The 20,704-nt window shown below is 36.5% G+C and overlaps 1 protein-coding gene and 1 long non-coding RNA gene across 3 annotated transcripts; one reads left to right on the top strand and one right to left on the bottom strand.

Moving 5' to 3' along the window:
- Positions 1 to 297: 297 nt before the first annotated feature.
- On the top strand, positions 298 to 10,384 carry LOC113279845 (keratin, type I cytoskeletal 10-like). Its single transcript, XM_026528496.1, has 7 exons — positions 298 to 399; positions 609 to 699; positions 1,133 to 1,229; positions 1,314 to 1,479; positions 1,901 to 1,972; positions 9,980 to 10,058; positions 10,152 to 10,384. The coding sequence occupies exons 1-7, from the start codon at positions 298 to 300 to the stop codon at positions 10,382 to 10,384; spliced, it is 840 nt and encodes a 279-aa protein (XP_026384281.1).
- A 1,229-nt stretch (positions 10,385 to 11,613) lies between these two features.
- Positions 11,614 to 16,387, bottom strand: LOC113283152. 2 transcript variants are annotated; one of them, XR_003327355.1, is made up of 4 exons: positions 16,207 to 16,387; positions 13,080 to 13,331; positions 12,847 to 13,001; positions 11,614 to 12,248 (listed from the first exon to the last, which is right to left on the bottom strand). It is a non-coding gene; the product is annotated as an uncharacterized LOC113283152 (long non-coding RNA). The 2 variants fall into 2 exon arrangements; XR_003327354.1 differs by having other exon boundaries at positions 12,847 to 13,331.
- Between the last annotated feature and the right edge of the window lie 4,317 nt (positions 16,388 to 20,704).

Here is a 20,704-nt window from a genome sequence, read left to right as displayed (position 1 = left end):
ATTGAATTTTATTCGATTTTAATTTTCAATTTCATATGTTCTTGGTAGATATGAAATGGAAGTTATTTTTGAATGGTGACGGGAATGGATTCAATGGATTGCAGAGCCTCTGTTAAGTCAATTCAAAGTTCAAAGCCTAATTTCGACTTTCTTCTCTCTGTAAAATAATTCGTATATGCAAATTCATTGAAATCAATGTTTCTTTGTGAAATTATGATCCCTATTCAGTATTAATCTTGTTTCTCAATTTTGGTGGTGTTGATTTTGTTGGTTTTATTTGTTTGTGTAAGGCGAGGCATGAAACTCATCTTGGATGAAGTAGCTTCTGCAATGATTCAGCAATACCGAATAAATTTCACAAGGCAAGATGTTGCTTCACTATGGTTTCTATGCAAGCAGGTAATTACATCTATGTTCATACTTCTCAATTAGCACTTCTTGTGCAGAATGTCTTTTGATGTTTTATATTAGGAGATTTTGTGATGAAATGAAACTGAAAGATAAGTCTAACCTCTCTTTTTTTCTCTAATTCGATCACAGTTGTAAGTTATCTATACCCAATTTTGGGGTGTCATGCAGTACTTTTCACTGCATCTATTTATTTTTAGTATGTTTCATTTCTTAGGGATTCTCAAGCTGTTGTTTATTACATTAAGCCTGGAAATCTTACAGTTAATGATTGCAGTGAGGATGATATAGGTTAATCATTGTAAGATCAAACATATCAGAAGATGCTATAGCAGGTAATTCAAATACAGATATGGATGTGTAACTCTCAGTTAGGTGTAAGACATTATACATTTCTTTGCATTATATGGATGTGTAAGACATTAGACATTTCTTTGCATTATAAGGATGTGTAACTCTTAGTTACACAAGCTAAGTGGATGTGTAACTTTTACTTACACATACTGATTGGATGTATAACTCTCAGTTACACAAGCTAAATAGATGTGTAATTTCTAGTTACACATGCTAATTAGATGTATAACTTCTAGTTACACAAGCTAAATTGATGTGTAATTTCTAGTTACACGTGCTAATTAGCATGTGCAACTTTTACTTGCACATACTGATTAAATGTGTAACTTCAGGTTACATAGATTTTACTTACATATAGTAATTAATTCAGGTTCTTGTGTTGGCGAAGTAGAAAGCAAGGACTTCAAATGCAATGATTTAGAACAAGAAGAAGATATCGAGGACGGGAATAAGAAGCCAAAGATGATGTGAGTATCTTGTACATTCTTAATCTTAATTTTTCCGATAATACGTTGAACAGATTTCTAGGTTCCAACTGTGCAGATGTAAAGTTACTTGTCAGCTAATGCCAATTTGAATGACCAGGTTTCAGTTAGTGATCGGGAATTTAAAGCGACCCTTCCTGAAACAACAGAAATGATCAACTTGTTACTAACGCTTATAAATGATGATCAGAGTGATGAGATAATGCCACTTCGATCAAATCCATATGCCCTTGTATCTGCCAATATGTAAGTAATGAAAATGGTTTGTTGAAGTAAGTGTATGAGCAACTAGTGAAACTAGGTTAACTAGTTTAAGCCCACAGCGAAAGTAGTGTATGGACAGCAGAAAGAAATATCCAGAAATGTATATTTTTGGTAGGGACTATTAGCTTTTAGTATGATTCCTTTAGACTTTACGAGTATACAATGATAATTGGATGTGTAGATACTAGTTACACATGCTAATTATATGTGTAACTGCGAGTTACACATGCTAATTATATGTGTAAAAGTTTGAGTGAACCCAAAATGATGAGAAGTTTTGTTTATTAGTTGCATGCGAAAACTAAATAGATGTCTTCGGATTGAGTTTGTGATTTTATGAGGTGAAATTGCAAAATGCTGTAACTATCCTATTGAGTTTGTGATTGTAGGAGGTGTTGGTGGTGGAGGTGAAGGTGCAGGTTTTAGAGGAGGATTTGGATCCAGTGGTGGTGCAGGACAATGTAAGTATAGTGAATTTTTCTTTAACTTCCATTAAACCATGAACTGATAATTGCATACAGTTTAAATTCTAAGCTTGTGACTCTAAGGAAGGTTTTTGTTTTGGTTTAAAATGATTTTGGTAGATTTTGTATACGCGTGCTTATACGTATGAGCTCTATTTATAGTTGATTTCACTGGTTAGAGGGGAACTTGTTAATCGCCAGGTAATATTGTCTTTTTCAGTATTATCGTGCTATGAATACGTCCATGTTGTACCACTTTTTTATTTGACTTAGTTAGTTGATTCGATGGCCCTGCAGCAAAAACTTGCACAGATTGTGAGTCTTCGTTTATATCTGTATAGGTACTTCCTTAGCCTTCTACAACTGAACTATCTAGTATTCATGTATTGGAGGTAATTTGTATATTAGCATCTATAACTTGTAGTTACACTAGGAAAATGCATGTGTAAGTTTTAATTACACTAGGAAAATGCATGTGTAACTAAAAGTTACCCTAGGAAAGATGCTGATGATTTTGCTAGATTCAGTCGTGAAATCTAATGTGATTGTGGTTAGAAAGGAATAAGAAGTCTGAATTCCAATATGAATGTCTAACTTCTAGTTGCACTAGTCAGTTGCATGTGTAACTGCTAGCTACACTAGTCAGATTCATGTTAAACTGTACATTGTTGTATGTACTGTTCATTTAATCTTTATAAAAACTAATTGCTTGGTGTTATATTTCAGGTTTCCAATAACTTTATAAAAGCTAATTACTTATTTGTGGTATCGATCTTGCTGGAATTGGAGTTGAAGCTGAATATACAAGTCACATGCATGTGTAAATCTCAATTGCACTAGGTAGATGCATATGTAACTCCCAATTACACTAGACAGATGCGTGTGTAACTTTTAGTTACACATGTTAAGAAATTATTGTAAATAAATCTTAAAGTAATACATGTTTTTTTTATGTTTTCTTTTTGATGTCTATTGTTTTTTATGTGTAACTTCTCATTACACATGCCATATGGATGTGTAACCTCTGCTTACACATGTCATATGCATGTGTAACTTCTGCTTACACATGTCGTACGCATGTGTAACCTTTTCATGTCATACCCATGTGTAACTTCAGATTACACATCCATATATTATTGGTGGGAGGCGGTGGTCGGTGGTGATGGCCGGTGGCAATTGGTGGTGGTGGTCGGAGACGGTGGTCGGAGGTGGTGGCGGTGGTTGTAGTTGGTGGTGGTTGTCGGTGGTAAAGATGGGTGTGACATCATGTTTACTATATTTTAATAATTTTGGGCCTAGATTTAAATTTTATTTAATTATGGGTTTGACAATATGCATAAGGGTATCAAGGTATTTTAATATTTAGGGTTCTAGATTCAAACTTCTTTTAATTAAGAACCTCATATTATGGGTTACCCATGGGTGGGGCCTGAACATAATTTTCCCAAACCTAATACTTAGACAATTATGAAATTAAAATATAAGAAATTAAACTAATACTTAGATAATAATAAACAACCTAATACTAGAACAGCGCTACCACAATGAGAAAAAACCGACCGATGAAAAATGAAAAACGAAAAACCACCACCAAAGGTAAGGACCCAACTTAGTATAGTACTGTATTGAGTTATACATGATGTGTTGTGGTCCCGGTATAACATTTAATTTTGGTTCGTCTCTTTCATAAAGATATTTTTTGGCACAAATCCATAATATCTCTTCACAGATTAATGACACGAGGTCAGAAATGAGGCTGGTGTTACGAAAGTGTTACCGGGACCCGGTTTTCTATACCACTTGGATACATCACTACGTGGCAGTGATCTCCACCATCCATTGCGTCCACACCTTACCCCCAAGAGAAATAAGAGGTTCATTTTAAGGAATAAACCATTGATACATAAGCGGTGTCAAATTTTGGTGTAGAAATCCGGGATCTACTAAGCATTTTCGCCGGTGTTGTGGCTAATGCTTTGGGCGGTGTATCTGGTCAATATTCACCGTAAAAATAAGAAAGGATTTATATTCACCAATTGTAGTTGTCATCGTCCATCTAGTACACGTCCAAAGAGTAGAGGACAACCACTTAACACATGGCTTACATGTGTCCAACAATCCAAGGGTACTTGTGGTAAGTGGTAAAAAATTCTCCGTTTTCTCCGTCTTTCCCTAAGTTTCTCCTCCTCCTTCACTAAGAGCATCTCCAATAAAGCGTGAAGTTATTTATTTTTCATGACACGTAGGATTTTACATCCCCACTTTCCATAAATCCATTTCCGGTAGTAGGTCCTACGAAAAAGGAAGGGTGTCAAAATAAATAAGAAGGTCTTATAAAAAGTCTTATTTAGACCTTGAGAATGACCTCCATGTCATCAATTTAACAAATTTTTTAATTATTATTTCCAAATAAAATTTTCTAAACCAATAGAAAAAAAAATCACTTTTATTCTTTATCCAAAAAACTAATCATAAAAATAAGACCCTACACCATTGGAGATGGTATATGAACAAAACATTGTTATTTTTCCCACACATATAAAACCCCATAAATAAGGACCTAAATAAAAATTCCACGTAGGATTTTTAGCACCCATTGTTGGAGATGCTCTAACAGCAATTTTCAGACCTTCTTCTGCACCTCTTTCTCTAGCTCTATCTTCCTCTTCGTTTTATGCACGTCACTAATGTTCTAACAACAACTGAAGCACGAATTGGACAACTACAACTTGATAACCTCATCAAATCGAGCAAACAAAAAACCTCATAAAATCATCAACATCGGTGTTTTTGAGGAAGCTACATGTCAATGAAGATCAGCTTTTTTGGGTCTTTCATTTTGAGATTATGTTAGAAAATAATTAGTTAGTTTTTGAGTTATGGGTTTGTGGTTTTGCATCGGTGATAATATGATTTATTAGTTAAATGTTTAGGCTAATGATGGGTGAATTTATTATGTAATTTCTAATTTCATTTCAGCATCAAGTCCAAATTTTTATCTGTAATTTTTTATTTGATGGGGAACCGGAAGTGGTGATGGTGTTGATGGAGAAGAACAGAGATTTAGATTGAGTGTTGGGGTTCAGAGATATCTACGTGCTAATCTTGCGGAAACATATTAGCTAACAAGAAACACTTGATCTCTCGGATTGCTCCATGAACCTTACTATGATCTAGGATAAGAAGAAGAGAAAGAGAACCACATAGATGCAAGCCATAAACAAAGAAACAAGAAGTAAAGTACTCACGGATTTAACGTGGTTCAACAATATACACAATGTGTTTAATATTGTCTACATCCACCAAACGGCTACGACCTCTTTATTCATTATAGAATCACCACTGAGAATTACACAACTGATTGACTAAATCAATCCATCGACTCACGACAACATGACCGAACATAAGAACTCTCACAAGCACCCTATAAGATCCAAAGTAGCATTTTCACCCATACGAGATAATGTTTACCACATTATCTACCACAACGAGACGATCTTCTCTGCACACCCTGATATAGATTATCACGGACGCCTTTAGCTCAACACCAATAATCTAATCCAGTACCACCAAGATGATCTTCTCCTCAACAAGATGTCTTACCAACATCTCCATACGAATACTCCATAACGACATATCTTCCAACATCGATAAGTATCCCATAAACATCATAATGATGTACTCCTTCCACCATTAGGTCTCTCACATAACCACCTTAATAGGTGGTATGAATCCCTCACATCTCTATGAGATTTACATTGAGGATTGCATGACTAAAACACTTAGCCTAGAGCTCCTTATATAGGAGTCCCAAACTTGGTTCCCAAGTCTTTGCCTCCTTGGATTAGGAAACCGACTTACTAGGAAACCATGTTCAATTTAGGTATCCCATCTTAATATGGTAATTAAATCAAACTAATAATTTAACCTAAACTAGGAAACCCACGTTTCCTTACAATTCTACACCTCGGATCATGCATTCATGCATGAGATGATCAATTGTTATCCCTCCATCTTCTTAACATCGATTGCACCATCACTGGTTGCCTACATATCCTCAATAAGAATTAAACCGAAATGTAGTTCACCCAAACTTGTTCCGTAGAACCTCCACCAGAATAGAGCAAACCAAACTTGAACGTCGCCAACTGAGACTTAACAATCCAACCTACCGATGATTGTACAAATCTCCACCACGGTGAAAAATCTGACCATCTCAACAACTATCATCATATGATCACCCGTTATGCAACATCTTGAGAAAATACACCTTACTCCTTTTTGTTCACAACTCCACATTGATTGACATAATTATAGTGTATTGCATGCCAACTCAATCAGACCATACACGATCGTTGTCCATATGCTACCAATCGAACTTAGTTACGGTCATTATGCGCCTTTGAGCCTTCGCTACCTTCGAACTTGTTCCATACTACGAACACAGCTCCGTCTTGGCCTGCCTTGCTCCACCTAAGTTAATGTTCCGCTCTTCTAAGCCACTAACTCCAAGTTGCGCACCACATCCGTTAGGGCTGACATCCATAACTACTCGATAATCAAATGAAACTACCACAGTATCCTCCATGCGTCTGCCTAAGCATTACCTTAGCAGAACCATAGTCTTCATCTTTGTCTCTAAACTCCAGCCGAGTCAATTGCTTATTTAAAAAACTGATCACATACGTGCTCCTTTACACGAGCATGTCCACCAAAGAGAGTTAACGAGATACTTTTTGTTAGTTTGTAACAAACCAACCTTTATGTTAGCTTCCAAGAAACTAACCATCTTGTATGTACCAAAGCATATTGAGCATGACCCTAACTGCGCACCAAATACAACCAATCCACGGATCATTGCCACTGCGTGCCAATCTCGGGCTTATCTCTATGAATCTTGCTTTACAAGCCTATCTTCAATTGGATAATGATTCTACGACCATATTTCCCGAATTGAGTTTTACTCCTTTTAAAAAAGATCATCATATCTTCAACCACTGCATATATACCAAACACGTGTCTAGCTTCACAGAGACTTCGACAGCTGACACACCATCATTTTCTACATCACCTCAGTAACTTCAACGGGCTTTGAAAACAATGTCCTTTTACATGCATAATTGTCAAGATAGTCTTTTATCAATTTCTTAAGCAAGCATGTAGTTTCGACTTCATGACAGTCAAATCACAACACAATTGTAATCGGATAGAACTGTGACCATCGTCAAAGAATTTACTGTTACCCTTGTAACAATACATAATGTCACACATTCTCTCTTGTACATATCCCTTTTCCAATCTTGCTCCAAACGTACACCAACGTTCGAAATCTGATAATCCGTCCTCACATAAAGACCCAATCATACCCAACCATAATCTGAAACCTTTAGTAACTTCCTGAAGCTCCAAGTAATTCAAGACGATGTTGTTTTTATATTTTCATGCTACGTAGAGAGAATAACTTGACGGAAACTATATCGTTGCTGAACCAAATTTCTCAATAGAAATTTCTACCTTCATCTCTACAGGCTCTGTCACTATTTAAATCAATTTCAATAACTGTAGAAGACGAGCGAACCCCCAAATATTATCATTGCTATAATGTTGCTCTCTCCAATAGAAAGTCTCACACTGATCATCGGGAAATCAAATAGCCAATGCATAATAAAACATTGATGAAAAACACGCCGAAATTGTAGCCCACTCGAATTCATGCATCGTGTTTTCTCCAAGTAATATGCGCTAGCTCCCGTAGCCACACCACCATACACATTGTAGTATTGTATCTTTATTCTTTAAACTCTTGAAATGGCCAAGCGATACCTTTTTAATTCCTCACAATGGGTCTTTACCAAAATAGGAACGTATTCGCAATACAATAGACCAACTTGTTTATCACAATGGTCTTGCACTTCAACCAGCTCCGATCGACTTCAAATGGTGTACAACAAAAAATAACTCTTCGAATGAACTTCATCGACAAGAATAAAAAGATCACAAACTATCTAGCTTCTCCATCAGAAACAGTACGAGAGAAACTCCAAAATATTGTTCTACCCGAAACAATGTCAAACTTCAACACAGATAAACAAACCCTAACAAACTGTGTCGATAAACTGCTTCTTATACAATAAGAAGAATCTATAGCTCCACTACAACCAATATCACATATCATCCAACGATCAATGTCATGCAACTTATTTGTAACCACACGCTTCAAATACTAAGACTGAAATCAAACTCTTCACAACTGGAACATATCAAACCCTGGCCAATGGAGAATACTTCCAAAATGAAACCTACAACGAGATTTTCCCATATCCTTATTGTAACAAACAACTAAGGCAGAACGAGTATGAATCCATCTTCACATTCTTCAATTTCAGGTTGAATACAAGCAGCAACATAATCCAATTGATGACGATTGATAACCAAATTATTGTTTCCCTTGGTATGGAACAATAATGAGACTTTGACATGCTAATATTTCATCTTTACTTCCACAAACATACAAACCAAAAATTTGGATCCCAACTATGATATTCTTTTCTTCTTGTGTCTTGCCAAGCAAACACCGATTAATTGAAAACCAATCTAAGCAGATCTTTCAAACAGTTCCAATAATATGGTACGAAGTATAGAGAATAAATAAACTTACTTGAAGCCATGCATAGGGTTTATGCTCCAATAAGTATAAATGCCAAATCTTCAATGTAGAGCACCAAAACATCAAGACCATACATCTTGACCACATCGAATGCAGATCACCTGATATAATCCCATTCCTTTAGAAGTCCGCTTTACTTTGCTTTGTTCCCAAACTGATGAATCAAATCTTACATATACTTGATAACATCAAACTCTGCATCTTCGAAAGTTGTAACAACAAATCCTCACATACTTGATGAAACCAAATCCTTCTTCTTCAAAATTTTCTTCCAACAAGAAAATCCAAAACTTTCTCTTAAAATCTTCTACCCAACCTATAGCTCTGATACCAATTGTTGGGGTTCAGAGCCATCTACGTGCTAATCTTGCGGAAACATATTAGCTAACAAGAAACACTTCATCTCTCGGATTGCTCCATGAACCTTACTATGATCTAGGATAAGAATAAGAGAAAGAGAACCACATATATGCAAGCCATAAACAAAGCAACAAGAAGTAAATTACTCACGGATTTAATGTGGCTCAACAATATACACAATGTGTGTAATATTGTCTACATCCACCAAACGGCTACGACCTCTTTATTCATTATAGAATCACCACTGAGAATTACACAACTGATTGGCTAAATCAATCCATCGACTCACCACAACGTGACCGAACATAAGAACTCTCACAAGCACCCTATAAGATCCAAAATAGCATCTTCACCCATACGAGATAATGCTTACCACATTATCTACCACAACGAGACGATCTTCACTGCACACCCTGATATAGATTATTATGGACGCCTTTAGCTCAACACCAATAATCTAATCCAACACCACCAAGATGATCTTCTCCTCAACAAGATTCTTACCAACATATCCATACGAATACTCCATAACGACATATCTTCCAACATCGATAAGTATCCCATAAACACCATAATGATGTACTCCTTCCACCATTAGGTATCTCACATAACCACCTCAATAGGTGGGATGAATCCCTCACATCTCTATGAGATTTACATTGAGGATTGCATGACTAAAACACTTAGCCTAGAGCTCCTTATATAGGAGTCACAAACTTGGTTCCCAAGTCTTGGCCTCCTTGGATTAGGAAACCGAATCATACTAGGAAACCATGATCAATTTAGGTATCCCATCTTAATATGATAATTAACTCAAACTAAGAATTTAACCTAAACTAGGAAACCCACGTTTCCTTACATTGAGAAGGTAGGGTATAGTGATTTGTAGAAGAAGGCAGAGGATGAAATTGGTCGTAATGCTGGTGTTTCAATCGATTGAGAATTGCAGGTGAAGATAGTTTAAATTGAACTTTCAGTTTTGTGGTGGTTATGACGTCAGGATGTTAGTTCCTTATTGTAGCAGAGGCGTTGCTGGTGGTGGCGGAGGTGGAGCTGGTGCTATGGTGGTTGTGAGTTTCTGAGTTATATAAATTTTTTAACTTCATGTCCTTATTAATTTGGTGGTTGTGGTGCTATGGTGGTTGGGAGTTGGCGGAGGTGTTGTTAGTGGTGGCGGTGGCGGTGAAGGTGTATCGGTGGTGGTGCTGATTAGAGATGGTTGTGGTGGCGGCAATTGTAGTGCTGGTTACGGTGAAGATGGTGGTAGTGATGGCGGCGGTGGTGTTGGTTATGATGGTGTCGGCGGAGGAATAAGTCCGAACGAATTAATACGAGGGATAAAAGTTTGGGGCGGAAAAGGAAATGTAGATGAGGATTTTTAAGGAACTCGTTTTTAAGTGTGAGGGCGGTTTAGTCTTTTCAGCTCCCAAAGACTACCACCAAATCTTTTTTTCTCAAATTGAAAATTCCGTTAGGTTTCAAATTGACAAAAAAGTGGCCATAGAAGGGACTCACTCTCTACGGGTCCTTTGGGCCCTCCGGTAGGTCGGCCCAATCAAGTGGACAATCGAGAAATTATTACATAAATATTGTACAATATTTGGGCAAACATTTTTAAAATGTCGAAACAATTTTCAAATTGGAAGTCTTTTTCGTAGATGCGACGATATTCTGCACGACACCTACGCCGAAGTTCCATCATAGTTTCACCATCCGCACGACACCTTTGTTGAAATTCCATCATGGATTCACCATTCCTCAAATTTGGACTTTCTTGATGAAGTAAAGCAACAAATCTACTAACTTCCTTATTGATTGTACTGAAGCGTTTATTCAACTCTGAAACATCACGATTGTTGAGATTCATTGTTTGTTCTTGAAATTTCACAAAAATCATTTGCCATAATGTTTCGTGATGTAATGCATTTCCGAGTACAGTATCCTCAATAGAAGAAATATAATTCCTGCAGATAATTCATCTTCCGCAACAGTGAATTTTGGTTTCCGCCTTATTTGACTTCTCCTATTTGGATTTCTAAATCTAATTTGACTTCTCCTAATTTCATTATCCATATAGGCACGATCAACAGCTCTTCGATTTGCGTCAGCACGTTGGTTTGCTACGAACTGAGCGAACTCAGCAATGCTCATATTATCATCCATACTCTCTGAGGAATTGGAAGAGTGATGAAAAGAATTGGAGATTGAGAAGTGATGAAAAGAATTGGAGATTGAGAAATTCTAGAGAGGTTTAGAAATTCTGGGGTGAGTTGAAATGAGATTGAAATTAGGTATTTATAGAGAGGGGAAATAGTAGTCGTTGGATGAAGATCTGATAAGCGATGTAGCTTGACTAGCGCTGGCAGTTTAATGACCAGCGAACGCTGACTCGACCATCGAGCGATGAACACTCTGTCGTATATGCCTATGTTATTCCTGGCATATTGACATATGAGTTTGGCAGTTTGGCATACCCATCATAGTGGGTGCATATATGGCATGCATAGGAATAGGCCTAAGAAAGAAACTAAGAAACATCCGATCAAATAAAAATAAGTGATAACAAGATAGTTAAGGTTTAATCTGAATAACTCAGATTCAAAACGAAGACTAAAGAAAAAGGCTGATATCATTAGAGATTAAAGATGGGTTGTAGTTGTGGTTGCTCTTAAAAGGTATTACAAGGATAATTATGCAAATGCTGAAACACTGAATTTTGTAAATAAAAGTTCTTAAATAGGTCAGACTACTGTTAACCACACAACTGTAAACCCCTAAAACACAAACTTGCAAATATTATAATAGGAAACCTTTTTTGCCTACAGAAATAATTTAACTTCTTCTCCAAGGAATCAACATAGATGATTTGCAGCATCCAGATGAGTTGTTCAATTAAGATGACCAAGTGACTAGCTTATTTCTGTATCGATCGACACCTTTCCTTCTTTAGTATAAGGGACTATATCGATGGATGTCTTTCCTTCTTTGGTACAAGGGACTGTATCGATGGATGCCTTTCCTTTTTGGGTACAAGAGACTAGCTTCTTTCCTTTTTTGGTACAAGTGACTAGCTTACTTCCTTTTTTGGTACAAGTGATTGTATTGATGGAAGCCTTTCCTTCTTTGGTACAAGGGACTGTGTCGATGGACGCCTTTCCTTCTTTGGTACAAGGGACTGTGTCGATGGTTGCCTTTGCTTTTTTGGTACAAGGGACTGTGTCGATGCACACATCAGTTCGGCCATCCCTGTTTACATGAATAAGCAAACTAGCAAGTCAGCATACATGAGGTGAGCATACATGAGGTGGATAAGCAAACAGAAAACACAAAAGCCACCACCACAGGGATAGTACAAATGCGGATATTCACAAAAAGTGCACCCTTCTAGTTCTCCTGTGGGGAAGGGGGCACATCTAGTGCCGCATTTTTGTAAGCTGGGTTGCACTGACACGGTGACGCGGACACGAACAAATTCTCAAAAAACTAGGACGCTGACAAGTTATGAGATTAGTGATATTTCCCACTAAAATGTATATATTATGAATGTAATTTCTCAAGAATGCTAATAAATCATTGATAAATAACAAATTTGTATAAGAATATATAAGCATATATACTAATAAAACAACACATATACAAAAGATTCAGGCACTTTTAGCAGACACTTAATTAAAATAGTGTGTGACATATGCATGTGATGTCACCAATGTGTCTGTTCTGGAAACGCGCGCGTCTAAGTGTCGTACGCAGTCATACACAGACATGTGACCATTTTAGGCACGTCCTTGCTGCCCAGCTGGCAAGTCAGAACCGAACAAAAGGAATGAGACAAAAAATAACTTACTCAAGCTTCAACACGTCATCCTCCGCTATGTAAGAAAGAACAATACGATGAATTTCCTTGCCTGGTATCATTACCCCCAGGCCATACATAAGAGTTTTGTGACCGACCCCAAAGGATATTGGTTCATTGGCGGGGGTGGGCACTATAACACTAATCTGCTAACAGAATAAAAAAAGTCACAACAACTTTAGAGGAAAACGGAAAAGTACAAAAACAAATAACAAAAACTGTACCTTGCTAGATGGGATATTTACTCGAGAGGCAATGCTTACTTTGCTGTTGGATAAGCAAATATTCAGTATATTCAATTCACGAGAAAGTTTTTTTTTCGATTAACAGTTTATACAATCGTTTGACAGACAGTCTGATGGAACAAATAAACGTTGACCGAACATCATAAGGTCCATTTGGTTTGATCAGTGGTGTAGAATGTGGTACCAGTGGCATTTTATCCACTTCTCCTACAGATAAATTATCCATTGTACCTACAGAATCAGATACATCTGTTAGAAACCAAGACAGGGAGTTGTTGTTTTTTTGCTCAGAGCAGCATATTATCATGTAATTGAACTGAACACCTATAATCATGAACAGATATTCATGATACAATTAAGAGTAAGGTACCACTCACATCCATAACACGAAATTCGATTCAACCAATCATTTCAAATAATGAAATAAGATACTCAATCGTTCACAATCAGAGAATTTCTGTTTTTCCCTGTGAAAATCAGGTTGAGCATATTATCATGTAATCGAACTAAACACCTACAATCATGAACATCTATTCATGATAACAGTTACGAGTAAGGTAATATTCACATCCATAACACGAAATTCGATTCGACCAATTATTGAAAAAAAAATCAAATAAACTACTCAATCGTTCACAATCAGAGAATTGCTTTTTTCCCCTGTGAAAATCAGGTGAAGCATATGATCGTGTAATCGAACTAAACACCTATAATCTGATAGATTTGTAATATCTACATCTCTGCAATACGGTTTGATCAATATAATGTGATATAAAAGAAGTTGATTGTTTACAGAGATATCAGTTGAGTTTATATACTCAACAGTCTTAACTAGCAGCGCCACTCTCACGTGTAGGATACACGATTACATAACCTAACCAGCTCTCACTACACATAGCACCATCACATGTTACTACCTCCCTCAATCTCAAGGTGTCTTGTAGAGACATCTTGAGATTGCACTCATAACCTGACCAGCTCTCACTACACATAGCACCATTACATGTCAGCTCCCATTAAACACATCAGAGACATGAAAGACCAGTCGAAATAGATGTATCTGCTATAGAAACTATGACATTAGCATAAGCTACAGCAGAAGTAAATCAGTAGTGCCAATCAAGAGGGAGTAGCTAGTACGTGGTGTTGACCAAAATGCGATAATCAAGAGACATCATACAAACAGCAACACAAGCAAGGAAAGTTATGAAAGCAAGAAAACGCAACTTAAGCAACAGCTCCATTGTCTTATCTGAAGTACTTGAAGCAAAACAAGACTAGTTAGTGTAGAAGAAAACAAATGAGGAACTTAAGGAGCAGCACTTCATGCAGAGAAGTATTAGTTGCAGTTGTAGAATAAGCTCGCAGTGGGTGTTGTACTTGCATTTTGTATGGTTATAGAGATAAAGCAGTACGGCAAATGTTGTTGCGACAGAAAGAAAAGGTATGTGAAATACACACTACATAGGATCGCCAGCAAATCCAGCAGAAAAGTAATCCGTGCTCCAAAAGAAGTGATGCAGGTACCGTACACAAATAAAATCTAATCTGAACAACTGAATTATCGAAGAATGTTGGCAAGCTGAACTGGTGACCTGACCAGCTCTCACTACACATAGCACCATTACATGTTATTACTATTATTATCGGACGACGACCGAAGGGAGGAGTCCTTTGGTGATGAAAATATGTGTCTTTGTCGGTCACAATTTTTGTGCAAAAAAATTGAAAAAAAATTCAATTTTTGGAATTTGAGAAACAGATGTAAACTATTCTATAAATTGATCATGGATCTCGATCAAACACAGACAAATGAACATATTTGCAGTTCAAACTTATTTAAAAAAAATCACTACATTAATCGGATGATTCGGACACTTAACCGATAAATCTCTGTTTTTCTGAGAACCAATGTTCTTGGCTGTGTTGGGTAGAGAAGATGAAGTTTACGGTCGAGTTAAACCCATATACCACCCACACTGTGTATTTTCACCCCTGTTCTTCTCTTCCTATTTCGCCCCCTTTGTTTCTGCTGATGACGATTCAGGAGAAGACCAAACATTTGATGATATTCTTGAAGAAACAAGATCAAGTCTATCCAGACTTTCATTGAAGAAAACTTAATCACGGTTCCTATATTAATCTTATTCATTGACTTATTGACCTCTTTATGTGTAGTGATGGAGCTAGCTTTTTGCTTGTTTTTTTAAAATTTTGTTTTTTTTTTAAAACTTTTTGCAGGATTTCAAAGGTTATTGAATCTGGGAATGATGAAGACCGGATGATGGAGAGCTAAACGGACCTGAACTTAATGCCAAAGATGCCAAAAGTTTCGAAACTATGGAGAAGATCATTGCTGGTAAGTGTTTGGTATAATGCTTCAATGAGAATGCAAGTTTGCGGATAAGGTTTTAATGTGGTTTGTTTTTTGTTGGTCAGTTGGAGAATTGAAAGTAGAACAACATAAAAAGTATATTTGAGGAATGATGGATTGTGATTGACCAACGGGGAAGAAAGACGTTCTTATTGATCAGATTAAGGAACATCTAGGGTAATAATGAATGACGTTGTATGGTCTCTGATTTTGCTCCTTTTCATTTGATGTTGTTTTGATCTAATTTGACAATTGATTGTGTCTAAGTGCAGGATCATCAATGGTGGTGGAGAACAGAAGTATCCAGTATCTGGCTTTGTGTATAACACAAATTAAGTTCGAATTCCTGACCGTTACTAAATCCTTGTTAAGTTTCTTTTTCAATGGTGTCGTTTTTTCTTTCTTCGGTCGGCCGGCCACCCCACCGTGCGCGGTCATCTAGTTATTATTATAATCATGAACACACTTAACAAAAAAGAGCAAAATCTCCGATCTAAGATAACTAGCAATTAACAGGATATTGATTCGAGCAATTAATCAAAAAAATTAAAATAAAATACTCAATAATTCACAATCAGAGGATTAATAAGTATGGTGTTCATACGGAATCATACAAAACGATAACAACTAAAATCATGATCTTATATATACGATAATTACTAAACAGATACCACTAATCGACGATCAATAGATCACAGAAGAGGAGTAGAGGAGAAAATAGGAAACACTAACCTGAAACAGCGGTAGCCAAACTTCTTCAGGGAGACAATATTTTGAGTTTCACTCCATTCCTTATAAACTATTAGGGTTTCTAGTTCGATTTTGTCTAGGAAAGTATTATTAGTAACCGTACATTCGTCCTTCCTCTGTCCTTCGTTTTCAATTGTGGATCAAGATAACGCGTTAAGGGTCGTTTGGCATACCAGTTGGTCTGGTTTGAGGGTTGGGCCTTTTATTTGAGGACTACGCAAATTTTGCTTCCAGCCGAAGGAGAAGGTGTCTAAATTTGGTAAAATTACTAATTTATTCTCTATTAAATCTCAATATTACCAGTTTATCCACACTAAATCCTACTAACAAAACCTAAACTCTAATATTTGTATTTCCATTTCATCTCTACTCCACGTTAACAGATTTTTTTTTTCTTTCCTCATTTTTAAAGAAGGCTATTATTTGGGCGTCACATTTTTTTAGAAGGGCTTCATTTGAATACCTGGTGACCAAAAATCTGGTTAAGGGATATTTTTGATTCAATAGCAATTTGTCCCAATTACCCTTCAATTAAAATTAAAACAGAATAAAAACATAATCTAATCTTCACACTTTCAAACTTTTGACTCCTGCTCTTCTTCTTCTCATCTTTCTCTTCTTCTTCACAATAAATTTTCATATCAACTCATTTCATCGTTTTCGATTAATCGACGATCCGAAAATTGAACCTCGTAGGATTGAAATCTGTATGAAAAATGAGGAAGAAACAAACTGATTGCAGTGATGGTAATCAAAATCTCAATCAACCCCCTGACCAACAACTTTATCCTCAACAGCCATCGATTGAAGCAACTGATTTTTCGGATTTTCGAACTCCTCAACAACAACCCATGGTGTATGTAAGGTATTAATCGACAAACCCATCTATTCTTACTCGTTTTGTGTTTAAAACATGTTAGATTGAATCAAACTGAAGCAAATTTAGGGTTTCTGTTTTGTTTTTGAAGGTGTTACGCCTAGGTTCGCCAAGTGTAAGTCTAGTGTTTGAAGAACTTACGCCTAGGTTTAGAGGAATTCAAACCGTAAACTTTGAATTGCATGTCGTATTACGTCTAGGTTTAGTTGATTTCCAAACGTAATTCCAATTTTACGTCTAGGTTTAGTTACTGAATTTTCCTTTCGTCAACCTAGACGTAATTTAAATTTTACGTTTTGTTTGAAACCTAGGCGTAATTCTTCCTGGATGTTTTGAAGAAATTTTAACTTTGGGTTTACGTCTAAGTCTTGCACCATATTTTCCAGACGTAATGTGGAACGTCCATGTTTTTTATATGTCGAACCTCGACGTAATCTGAAACGTCCAGGTTTTGTATATGTCCAACCTAGATGTAATTTGGAACGTCCGGGTTTTCTATATGTCGAACCTAGACGTAATTCATCCTGAACATCTTTTTTTTTTAGTAGATTGACTTGTGTTACTAATCCATCAATACTGATTGTATAAGTGAAATTTCTTGTAATTTGCAGGAATCGTGATAGAACAAAGCCTAAAAAAGAATAGAGGAAATAACTTAACACCAAAAGATACTCCTACACCTCGCCATGAAATTCATTGTGGGGTCGATTATAGAGGTCTCCCCAAGGATGCTAACAAGAAGAAGGATATGATTCAAGGAAGTAGCTCAACATGCCCTGAAATTGAAGATAATGTTTTCCAAGATATAGAAATTGAAGGGGATCAATTTCAACTACCGGTGATATCGGGAGGTACACTCGTGATTAGAGATACATCAAATCAACAACAAGAAGAAGAAGTTGTTGTTCAAGGAAAAGGGAAACAAGTTGTTGTTGCTTCACCTGAAGCTACACCTCAACCTCGAGTGAAGGAAAAGAAGACGAAGAAGAAACCTTCACCAAAAGGCAAGCATATTCCTAAAGGCGATGATTTGTTGCCTTCGAAGAAGAATGGTAGACTTTGGGGTGAGGCGCCCGATAAATCTACGGTATTATTTGGTTATCCATATTCATGGGCTGCTAAAGTTTGCCAAAGCAAGGTAATAGTCTCAAAATCTACGGTCTTATATTTCTCCCCCAAATGCCTTAATTGTTGCATTTGATTCCTATTTTCCCATTGTTGATTTTTCAATTTTGTTTTGGCTTTGTAGATAGTTGCCAAAGTAGAAACATTCTACGGGTTTAGGAGCTTTATATGACCGAGTAGATCAATGGGTTTCATACGGTTTTCGTACATGGAACTTACAATCATTTTTTCTTCGTCATTAAGCCGCGCCGCATAAAGATGGCTTAGCAAGGTCTTCAGTATTAGGTGGTTATGACGACCGCATACAAATTTCTCCAAATACCAAAAATCATTTTCATTATTCTTGTTGTGCTTGAATTGAAGCTTGTACGGGCAATTAGTCTTCTTGGTGAAAGTAGTTTTCTTCCTCTTCGTCTTTCCTTTAGATTCGGTACCCTTTTTCACATGACTTTTGCTAGTTCCACTACACTCGCAAACCATTTGAAAGTGGCGATCATTGGTTGATCCATTACAAACTATAACACACATAATTAACTTGCCACGTTCTCTAGCCCATTTCTTTGCATCTTCTTTATCTTTCCATGTCTACATGTTCCAAAAACTCAAAGTTAGTAAAAAAACAAAAACATAGTGAATGAGCAACATATCTTTCCATTAGTTTCAAAAAAGAAAAAACACTTACCAAGTCATTCAAATAGTGATGGGACGAATCTTCAGTGAGAATTTCGTTTGCATTAGGTTGAGAAGGCATTGAGCTAGGTGGAAGCACGATCTATGAACCAAAATATCACAACATTAGCCACAAAAAAAAAGGAAAACCAAGATTACGTCCAAATTTTAAGGTACACGGACCCAAACGTTTTAGGCATATGATAGGTTACGGTTGATAAATTCAACCTCTAACCTAGACGTTTTCAATTACAGTTGGAAACAAAGAAAAATCTAACCTAGACGTTGTCACTTACGTTTGGAAATCCAAAACCCTAACCTAGACGTAAAATAAGTAATAAATACCCATGCAAAAACTATTTACGTCTGGGTTTTGGATGAATATAACCTAGACGTATATCTCAAGTTTTATCCTATTGGAAACCAGTTACGTTTGGATTTCTTCTAAACCCAGGCATAAACAAAACTTATGGTTGGCAACGAAGCACAACCCTCTTCCAAACCCGGACGTAAAACTGAATTACGGTTGGGATGAAGCCCAACCCAACCGAAATTTGCCATGAAAGTCTAAAAATATCAAACTTTTTATCGTACTTAAGCTAGTTTGGAGCGAAATTGAACCCATGGGAGATAGTTTAGAAGTGTACCTGTTGATTTTCAACCATTGATTCTTCACTTTGTTGATTTATTTCTTCAATTGGTGGAGATTCATCATCACTTTGTGTTAAACCCTCTCTACCATCTAACAAATCATCCATCTCTTGGTCTCCAACATGAGGAATGTAAAACTTGTTCTCTCTATCATACAAAGATTCACCCACCTCGAATTGGCAACTTGTTTCATCCATTTTGGTTGAGTGAATCAAAAAATCTAGGTTTTGAAAAAAATCGCCAAAGGTTTTCTTTTATCTATTTTTTCTTCCCACAAAAACTTTGTCCCAGAATTCACAAGTATATAACAAAATTCATCTTCTTAATCTAATTAGATTAGATAATAATTACACTAAATTAAAATAAGCTAAACAAGGGTTGTTTGGTCATTACAAAATTATTTGAGATAAGGGGTTTTTGGTATTACTTATGGGTGACCCGTTTTTGTCTTATTAGTTGACGCCCCTCTAATAGAGTGTGACGCCCCAATAACAGCCTTCTTTTTAGAAGAAACATCGTCGATTATCGATGATCCAAAAAACGATTAATCGTTTTTTTCTTTTATATAATGTCGAAATGACTAAGATTCAAACATGCCACTGAAGTTACTTATCCTAGTGAGAGTAATCCTAGAATTTTTCAAGCGGTTCGGAACAAAGAAATGAAGAACAAAATGGTTACGTAAGATGATCAACTATTAGCGCAGAGGAAATGGCTCGAATCAGGTACTTTTCTATCAATACAATCCTCTAAATTGGGTTTTAACAACTTGCAATCACTCAAAATTTGATTTTTTTGAAATCAAAGTTTCCTGTGGTTTAGCCAGAAACTGATTTTTCTAGGAAACGTTCTTTATTCTTGCTCAAAAAAACTGATTGTCCTGAATATGTTTTCTGAGAACATCAACCATAATCGGTCCACGTTAATGCCCACATAGCCCGATTCTTGTATGGAAGAGATAACTGTTTTCTTGTATATTTTTTTTTGTTAGAATCGGGTTACATGAATGGCCACATAAACCGGTTGTGTAGTCTTTGATATCTTGATTGCTTAACCCATAATTGGTTTATATGGGTGTCCATATAAGCCGTTTTTTTGGTGGAAAATATGCCCAATTTTTCTATATGTTCTTTTGTCCTAGAAACGGATTACAATCGG

The sequence above is a fragment of the Papaver somniferum genome, chromosome 5, assembly GCF_003573695.1.
Source record: "Papaver somniferum cultivar HN1 chromosome 5, ASM357369v1, whole genome shotgun sequence".
NCBI lineage: Eukaryota > Viridiplantae > Streptophyta > Magnoliopsida > Ranunculales > Papaveraceae > Papaver > Papaver somniferum.
The sequence above is the reverse complement of the archived record's forward strand: the minus strand, read 5'-3'. Positions and strand labels throughout refer to the sequence as shown.